The sequence below is a fragment of the Tachysurus vachellii genome, chromosome 10 (assembly GCF_030014155.1).
Source record: "Tachysurus vachellii isolate PV-2020 chromosome 10, HZAU_Pvac_v1, whole genome shotgun sequence".
NCBI classification, from domain to species: Eukaryota; Metazoa; Chordata; class Actinopteri; order Siluriformes; family Bagridae; genus Tachysurus; species Tachysurus vachellii.
This window is the reverse complement of record NC_083469.1, coordinates 21,506,672-21,516,694: the sequence shown is the minus strand read 5'-3', so window position 1 is coordinate 21,516,694 and position 10,023 is coordinate 21,506,672. Positions and strand designations below refer to the sequence as shown.

The 10,023-nt window shown below is 38.4% G+C and overlaps 1 protein-coding gene across 1 annotated transcript; it reads right to left on the bottom strand.

Annotated features, from left to right (window-relative positions):
- Positions 1–762: 762 nt before the first annotated feature.
- LOC132852810 (thrombospondin-1-like) lies at positions 763–9,802 on the bottom strand. The gene is made up of 23 exons (XM_060880257.1): positions 9,653–9,802; positions 9,355–9,441; positions 8,681–9,240; positions 7,971–8,046; positions 7,771–7,863; positions 7,561–7,670; positions 7,172–7,297; positions 6,952–7,048; positions 6,664–6,837; positions 6,385–6,561; positions 6,052–6,225; positions 5,833–5,960; positions 5,591–5,743; positions 5,015–5,233; positions 4,827–4,934; positions 4,268–4,427; positions 4,071–4,189; positions 3,466–3,700; positions 3,143–3,370; positions 2,783–3,054; positions 2,587–2,684; positions 2,358–2,497; positions 763–2,204 (listed from the first exon to the last, which is right to left on the bottom strand). The coding sequence occupies exons 2-23, from the start codon at positions 9,416–9,418 to the stop codon at positions 2,173–2,175; spliced, it is 3,543 nt and encodes a 1,180-aa protein (XP_060736240.1). The 5' UTR covers positions 9,419–9,441; positions 9,653–9,802; the 3' UTR covers positions 763–2,172.
- Positions 9,803–10,023: the final 221 nt, after the last annotated feature.

Genomic DNA, 10,023 nt, shown 5'->3' with positions numbered 1-10,023 from the left:
TCAGCATTTTATTTTAAACATGCCGTTAATGCTAACCATTTTCTATTACATTAAAATTATGGTCAGTCCCAAATGTTTTAAAATTATTTTGTAATCTTATGTTAAAATTATGTACTAAGTCCATTTATTCCATTTTATAATCTTATGTTGAGAGCGTTGGTTAATTTATATAATAAATAATTTTCTATAATTGCATGGCTATGGGATAGTATCAATATGCATTGGCAGCATGGCAACTTACAGGTATATATTAATTTGGTCATTATGGTTGGTAACATTTTAGTGATGGCTTTATTTTAACTTGGAACACCTGTGATTTTCATTCATGCAATTATCCAAGCAGCTATGCATGTGGAAGTAACACAATGCGTAAAACCATGCATGAGCTAAGAGCTTAGTGTCAAGAGTGTTAGTGCTAGATGGGCTGCTTTGAATGTTTCACTGACTGCTGATGTCCTTAAATTTTCACAGACAATGAGTACACAGAAGCCCTGTGGCAGAAACACTTTTGGAGGACAGACGTCAGATGAGAGCGACCAGACGTTCATCTAGTTTAAGGAGCTTTGGGAATGTTTGATGGGAATGGAGAGTAGCTGATAAAATCTCAATAATCACAAAGTCACTGTATTTGGTTATGGTTTTAGATCACTGAAGAGAAAAATACACTAAAAATAGTAAACCTTTTTCATAGCTGATAGTTTGAGACTTTTTGGTTGTTAGATTGGATAATTTAATATAGAGCTCAAAAAGTCAAGACAACGGTTTAATCTTTAACGGTTTATTGTTCGTTTGTTCTTTTAAACATAACAGACAAGTAAAAACAGCATTTCTGGAGAAATTTTAAATATAAAAATATAAGGCAACCCTCATAGTACAAGGCAATCCTCAATGGAGGGGGGGAGGGGAGGGGGGCAAACAACAACAGCAACAACAACAATAAAAAGAACAAATAAGACAATAAACACATCCTCACCTCACTGTGCAAACTGTTTATACATACAGAACACTTCCAAAAACATCACACTTCCTGATAAATTATTTAAATAGCACATATCTTACAAACATGAAACTGCATCTTCAAATACATCGAACATCAATAATAATTTATTATTTAAAAATGCATCAATTATTCATTTAAAAAAAAAAAAAAAAAAAAAAAAAAAAAATTTATGCCCTGTAGGAGTATTTTATTTGGCAAAAAATATTTTGTATTATATACATTTTGAAAACATATGATTGTATTACATTTGCTAACTAAATAAAAAATGTAACTGATTTATATTCTAGTATGAGGTATTATTTGTATATTGTCTTTCCTTGCTGTTTAGAATGCAGAGCATAGTACAAGCATGGCTAAAAACTACAAAATGGTTTGGATTTTGGATAAAAATTATTATTATTTATTGTATAATAAAAGAGTTTCTACAAAGATCCAGTTTGTTTTTAATGTTTTATCACACACGCGCGCACGCACGCACACAGGCACGTGCACGTACCAAGCACATGCACGTGCACCCAAGCACACACACGCGCACACACACACACACGCACATGCAAGGGTTGTCAATAATATAAATTAGTAAATTGTGACAGCTGGAATGTCTATCTGCTTGTTACATAGTAACAGACAATAATACATTTCCTATGTAGATATGGTCTAAATATTGCTGTAAATAACTTTGTGGTACATACTGTTTTGTTCTGATATATTGATGAAGGTCCCTTAAACCCTGAGCACATCAGAATGTATTTAATGCCTCTAGAAAAGGGCAAGTGGCTTTTCAGTTAGCACACAAACATCAAGTGGGATCTTTCTGACAAATATTCATATAAAAACACTCATTTGCTTGAAGTAACAGACATATTTCTGTGTACTGGAAGGACACAGAACACAGATTTTACTTCATATTATGAGAGGTTTCTTTCTCTCAGGATCATAGTCCACAGCAGATCTGTACATTTAAATTAACTCTTCTTTTTATAGTCCTCATCAACAGGAGACCAGATTAAAAATGTCTAAAAAAGGGTTTTCGTCTCCCTGTTCCATGCAGAGATGATGATTTACCTGCTTTTCGGCAGGTACATGATTGTCATCCAGCTGGTGTTCATTCAAAGGTCACATTTCCTTTTCCTTTTTTGTCTTGGTTGACAAAAAAAAGTAAAGAGACAGTCTTAAAAATTCGTCCTGTTCCTTTCAGAATCCTCTGAAACAAAAAGAAAAGGCAAAGCAAAAATTAGTACAATAATATTCCAAGTGCTTGCGTCTGAAATATATTTATATCTATTGTACACTTATATACAGTAAATTAAATACTTATATTTCAATGTCATTTCTATGAATAAATAATGCAAATTACCTCGACATTCATATTTAAGGTCTGAAAAGTAAACCATCTCCTGAGAGAAGACAAAAAGACCAAGTCTTCCACCAGCATATGTCTTGTCATATATATTTCCAGAATCTGCCATGACTTTCTTGCCTTCATACATGATGACTCTGGACAAAACAGGAAGATGACCTGGTGTAAGCCATAGGTTTTCTGTTTCTGTTATAAAAGAACTTTTTTTTTTTAGATGTATACTAACCTGATAAGTCCAATAGTGGGTCTATGGATCAGTTGCCATCTGTAGGCAGTGAAATCTTTCCAGCCAATTTTCTTGGGGTCATGCCACAAAGTACGCACCTGAAATTTAAGATAGGACACAAGGTCACAATGTGCATCAAAAGATCTGACCCAGCATATTTAAATGACAATATTTTTCAAGGACAAATGCTATTCACCTGTCCGGTTGTGTCTCCCGTATGCCATAAAGCATTCCTAAGGTGTTCTCCTGGACCAGTGGTGGAATTGACCACTTTGATGGACAGTCCAGAGTAGCCCTGAGCTTTTGTGGGTGTGTGAGACCAGTAGGTCTGTGTGATCTGTTTCCACATCACTACATAGAAGCGAGAGCTGGACTGATAGCCAAACACAAATCCAGCATAATCATCATCTCGGTCAGTATTGATGAAGAATGTTCCACTAAAATCCACTGCATTAAATTCGTCATATCCTGAGAGGAAACAGAAGACAATGATGATGGTTAAATGATGCTCTTAAGGTTTTTTTTCGTTCTATTCCAGTGAATTGCAGGCACTTACCAACAGCAATGCCAGGGTCGCAATTGACTGTCTGAAGAAGCTCTTTACCCTGATGGCGGACCACCCAGTTAGGATCAATTTGTGAAGTTCCTGTAGGGTCTAGAGGAACCATCTGAAACCTACGGAAATCTGTTTCACTGATGGCAAAGTTCTCTGGACAAACATCCACAATATCAGGAACATTATCTTGGTCAAAGTCATCCTTGCAAACATCACCACGTCCATCACCTAGAAGAAATGTAATGTTTAGGTCAAACTGAGAAAGTAAAAAAAAAATAAAAAATCATGTCATAAATTTCTGATGCTATCAGAATTGGGATTACCATCAGAATCTAACTGATCTGGATTAGGAGCCAGTCTACAGTTGTCTTTTTCATCAGGCACACCATCGTTGTCATCATCATGGTCGCATGCATCACCCTTTCCATCTTTGTCATGATCAGCCTGGTTGGCATTGGGGATGTATGGGCAGTTGTCTAGATTATTCTGGTGACCATCGTCATCAATGTCCTGATTGCTGTCGCATTTGTCACCCACATTATCTGAATCAGAGTCAATCTGTAGGAGGAAAATAATGAATGAAGCTCTTGTGCAGACCATCATTGTGAATGACTGCTAATTAGTTTTGTAATGCATCAATAATTCCGTGGTTATTTTCATGAAATGTCATTCTCTGTCTTCACTCCTACATGGATAGAGGTGCATTCATGGCTCATGATATAATACCACAAAAATGTTTCTGTTTAACTTCTATTCTGGATGATATCATTGTTCAGTTACTTCTACTCAGAAATACTCCAATATTTTATATTTATTATTAGTTAATATTATATAAATCAATTAATATATAAATTTTATACATTGCACTGCATTCCAAGTTGTAAAAAATTTCATTGGAAGAGCATGTCAGGAATAATGAGTGATTTACCTGATCAGGGTTGTGCTGCAATGGACAGTTGTCACAGTGGTCTCCAACCCCATCATGGTCAGTGTCTCTCTGGTCAACATTGTACACGTATGGGCAGTTGTCGTTTTCATTCAGAATACCTGAGCAATGGATCATTTGATTAGCAAGGGTATATTTGGACTGTTCCCTGATATGTATTTGCTAAGCTTGACTCTTACCATCACCATCAATATCAATTGCACAAGCATCGCCTTCTCCATTTTTGTCTGTGTCAATCTGGTCTGGATTGCTGTTATATGGGCAGTTATCACAGCGATCACCGACTTCATCTTGGTCTTGATCAGCTTGCCTTGGGTTGAAGACAAATGGGCAGTTGTCCTATTGGAACGAAAACATGTTTAATACTGAAACATTCTGTGTGTGAAAGCAAGACAATGAAATTTAAAATAAAGAAGCATTTTCCCCATCAACATGAACACTACAATAATGCCTAGAGTTGTATACCACAGACTACAGGATTTAAACTCCATCTGTGCTGGTATTTAAGATTTGGCTCTGGAAAATGTGAAATGTGCTATTTATTTGTTCAGTTCATTTTCCCCCTAAATAGAACTTTAAATCATACACATAAAACCAAAACAGTTTTAGAGCACTGACATTATGCCTATTATTGTTATTGTTGGTAGACTAGTTCATGCCTCCACTCTTCTTTAATTCCTGCTGTACTTTGTATAAACAAGCATTGCATGGGAGTGGAAAAAGTCTTCTTCAACTTACCCTATCATCAGGGATCCCATCATTGTCATCATCATAATCACAAGCATCTCCCATTCCATCTTTGTCATAGTCCTCTTGCCCAGAGTTGGGTAGGTCAGGGCAGTTGTCCTAAAAGATTGGGTTTGGATTAAGGGGTTGCCACCTCAAGGCGATACGGTTTCTAAGCATACAATCAAAAAGACAGTTACCTTCTTGCAGTGGTAGGTGGCATTTTCAACACAGTGGAGATCAGTGTTAGGCCAGCCATCCAGGTCAGGGTCCTCTCCACATATATAACCATTACCAGCGTAGCCTGGCTTGCATTCGCAGCGAAACATGATGTCAGAGAAAACGCCCAAATAAATACAATTGGCCCTTTTGTTACAGTTATGGCTGCCGTCCTCACATGGGTTCCTGGGTGCACAGACCTAGAGGAGAGATGATATGACTGAGCCTTATTTTCTACACATAAATGAACAGGATGAGAGCAGCATTTTTTCTTGCTCTAATTCAGTTACCAAACTAAGTATTTAGTTTGTATCAAATATAAAAAAAAAGTGTCATGTGTTGAAAATAGTCGATTATTATTAGATTTATTATTTCATAAATGTTAAATGATTATTAAAAGGATATTATTAGGTTCAAATCATGCCAAGAAATTGCAAATCACAGTCACCCTACATCCTAATAACAAGATTGTTTTAAATGTAATCAGACAAGCCCCAGGAATCTGTGTGCTGGCGTCTCTACTGTAAAGAGGGGGACTTCGTTACAAACTCTCTCACCTGTTTATTGGCCATTGCTTGCTCACTGCCTCTGCCAAAAGGCTGATTTCCAGAGTAGCGAGGAGGACATTGTAGGCAGTTATAGCCTGGATTTGTGTTCTCACAACGATGGACTCCATTGAGCGTGAAGCAAGCGTCAGGAACCATTTTGCACTGAGGACACAAAGCTTACACTTAGCAATTCATGGTATTATCATTTGTGACCAGATATATGTATTGTATTTTCTTCACAATGTTCGTACCTCATCAATGTCTTGACAATCAATTCCATCTCCAGTATAGCCAACTGGACACTCCCCACACTTCCAGGAGCCATCAGGAAAGCTGGTGCACTTAGCACCAGCAAAGCAAGGGTTGGAAAGGCAGCCATCTATAGAAAAAAAGAGAATCATTTAAGGTTTGCTAGACAATTTTGGGAATAGAAGAAGAATAAACTACGAAAAGTAATTGTAATGCTCTACCAATGGGACAGTCTTGAGAGCTGCATATACGGGTGCCTTTGGGATCGCCGATGCACTCTTTTCCACCATATTTGGGCACAGGATTGTTACAGAGCCGATGCCTGCTTTGCAGTCCACCACCACAAGTGACGGAGCAAGAATCCCATAGTGACCATGGCCCCCAACCTCCATTGACTAAGGCACAGATAGAAAAAGAGATTGGGTTTTCAGTAATAAATTATGTGTGTTAAGTTACATTTTGTTAAATACTTTGTCATTTATTGATTTTACTAAATAGAATTCCTTACAGTTCCTTTACACTACATACAGTATAAAGGTATGAAAGTTTCTCACTTGGACAAGGGGACATCTTGCATGGTTCTGTCTGCCTGCCTTCTCCTTGACAGTCTTCACCTCCCATTTGTGGTGTGGGTGAGTTACAGAGGCGGATGCGAGTAATGACACCTATGCCACAGGTCACTGAACATGAAGACCAGGGAGACCAGTGGCTCCAGCCTCCATCTTGCTTGACTGCAATACAAAAATTTTAACCTTAGACTTTGCTTTTTAAACAATCAAATTGGCATCTTGTATATAGAAAATTTTCACGTTTCCGTATGTATTATGACTCACAGCGTTTGTCACATTCTTGCAAGTAGCAGTCTCTTGTCTGCACTGAGGTGCCTTCACAGTTGCTGTTGATGCGATCACATGAGCGCCCCCGTTGCTGGATGCCACGGCCACAGGTAACTGAGCAGTAGGTCCACTCGGACCAGGGAGACCAGCCATCATCAGCATCATCATTCACTAAAGATGAAGAGTGTTGGTGAATAATAATACTATGTTTATTATTTACAATTATAACAATTATAGATATATTATGGAACAATGTATTGGCAACATTAAAAATGCTTAACTTACAGGTTCCACAACGTGGGCAGCATTCACCGTCAGGAACAGTGGCATTGGCACAAGGCATAAGAGGGCAGGAGATTTCCCGGCAAATAGTGGCAGAGTTCTGCACACATGATAAGATCTGTTAGGTCTATAATCGCTTAAGTATTGTACTGCTTGTATTTCTCAGTGTTGTGATTTATTAGCAAATCAAGTGAAACATATTTGATTGTCTAAGCTATATTACCTGGCAGGTGCAGTGGGTGCAGCTGTCCACCGTCCACTCGTCCTTGTCTTTGTAGACAATGCCATTATGCAGGCACACTCCGCTGTATTTCTTCATTTGGCTCTTTATCAGAGCATTTTCTGAAGTCTGGAAATGCACAAAGTAAACATGATGTTTCAACACAGCTACTGCATTGAGGACAATGCCTGCCTTTTGCAGCAAAAACATATGACACGAAAGAACAGCAGAAAGAATAATGAGAGATTGTTGTCATTTGGATGATGCCAAGGTATGGCACAGAGAAGGATGTAATTATGGTACAAGTAGCCAGGCATTTGAAAAGAGAGGTGGAGAGAGTCTGACAGTAAAGGAGAAAACACAAGCTGAGAACAGCTGTTTCTAATACTGACCACTTGGTGGAGCTGATTTGACAGTTGCTTAACAACCACACCAAGTCCCTTGAGCTCTTTAAACATGCTGGCCAAGTCATCACAAGAGAAGCCACAGATGTCCTGGAGATCTGAAACACAGGGACAAATAGGAAAAAGGTTTCTTCTGAAACTCTACAATCCAGCAAAGAATGCAGAGTATGAAGAATGAAAGAATGTGAAAAAGCCTACCTTTGGTCTTGTGTCCAGTATAATCTGTGCGTATTGCTGGACTGGAGCCATTCACTGGGTTGTCAAGGGTCACAACGTCTATGATGAATTGGGCTGTCCAGAGAACAAACACTGATGTTGGCACTGCTTATTCTAGCTTTGACCAAACATGATTCATTTCAGAACTATGTGGGGTTTTCATGATTAGAGTAATTACTTACAGCTCTCACATCCCATGTTACGGAGGATTGTCTCCAAAGTGGTTCTAAATACAAAGCGTGCGTTCTGGAGCACTCCCTGTAGAGAAAATTTGAAAATGGTCAACTGGAGAAAATAAAGTGTAGGTTCCAGTAGGTGAAGCTATTTTCACATTACTTGCAGTAATTTAATAGTACTGTCAGTACGGGAGCTTTTAAACCAGTGTTTTGAGTCAGCCTGGATAGCAGGGCCCTCCAGGTAGTCCACATTTTTACTTTCTCCCAGCTCCTTAACATACCCAAAACAAGCAGAGCTGGGAAAAAAGTGAACAATCAGGAGGCCCCACAAATCTTGACAGGGATACTATTAAATTAATTAAATTACTTAAAAAACTATTATAGATTTAATGTTTATGTACTCAAGTTCATATAAAAGAACCAGATGTGTGGGTGCACAGTACTATATTTAATCAACAAAGGATATGATGACAATACTCCACACAAGGTGGTTGTATATCTTTGTTGGACAACAATTTATCTGGCTTTATACATGATGCATATATGCCTGTAGATGACTGCAAACATATTTCACTGGGCAGAGTGTGAAAATGCCAGTTTGAACAGAAATAAAAATTCCCTCCTTGAGGAAAATAAATATTCTAACCTTCCCAAGCATTGCTAGGTACTTTATTAGTAGAAAACACTTCTGGAATATAAGCTTCAGAAGCACTTACCATAAATCTGCTTTTCACTGCTCCTTTTCCAATCCTAAGAACAGAGACATCAGCGACATCCTGTGTCAGAATCTGGTGAATAGGCACATCTAGTTCACTTGTGTTTATCTCTTCACAACCAATATAGAGCTGTGCACGGTCCTCTTGCACAAACAGGGTGATGTTCTCCCAGCTGCCGCTGGCCAGTCGTGCGTCGTCAATTGAGATCTCATGGTGCCCGCTTGCTGTGGCATAAATCAGATCTAACGTGTTGGCATTCCCATTTGAGACAAGCTCAAAAACGGAACCAGAGCCATCACTCCTCTCTACAGAAAACAGGCTGCCCCTGGTCTTCTTGGCTTGCTTGAGGTTAGCCACGAACAGGAAGCCTTTTTCCTCCTGGATGGAGTAAATGAGATCCCTGAAGGAGCGCTCAGGGATGGCAGGGATCAGGTTGGGGTTGAGGATTTTGTAAGCAGGGCTGTAAGGGTCAGGTCCTTTCACTAGGCTCACTCCATTGTGTTTTTTATTGACTTTTACGAGCTCAAATAAGTCATACACGCTGTTGTCTTCTCGGCTCTCTGTAAAGTTAAAAGTGCAAACAGAAACACAGCTTTTATTGAGTGATCTTTGCTGGTGAGACACGTGGACAACTCCGTTACATGATGAACTTTATTTATGTTGATGTTTCTCACCTGCTATTCCGCTGCCTCGTGCACTCCACAGCATCAGCAGCAAACACAACGCGGTCAACATCATGGTCAGGTCTCAACACAGATGCTCTGAGAACAAACAATATTTTTTTTATAGATTTACTATTTAATTTTATTAAAAAAACAAAAAACAAAAAAAAAAAAACACTATTTTTTACATTTCAGTATATGACTGGAACTGAAAAGAAAAATAAACTGCATTGATCAAGTGCTATTTCTTTCTTTCTTTATTTATTTATTTTCTAGTCATATATATTCTAGATTTTCCTTAATAACTCACCTGAAGATATCCTTAAACGACGTGTAAATCCTTTTGCTTCGAAATCCGTAAGCTTAATTTATTTAAATAGAAAGTATTTCATGAAAACTTTATCCAGTAGATTCGATAGACTATTCATTCATACTGTCGTTTCTTTAAGAAGCTCACGTCTAAGCCTTTACTACAGAATTCAGTACAGAGCAAAGACTATTTAACCAATTTCTAAACATTCCTAAAATGCCGTCTCGGCCAATCAGAAGGTGCTAGAGGGAAAAGGGGCGGGGTTGTAGCTTACGTCACTATGTGGTAATAGCCGAGGAAAATATGCAGTCGGCCGCACTTTCCATCAGCGGATAAATATTTTAAAGACGCGTTCACGCCAACCCGAAGTT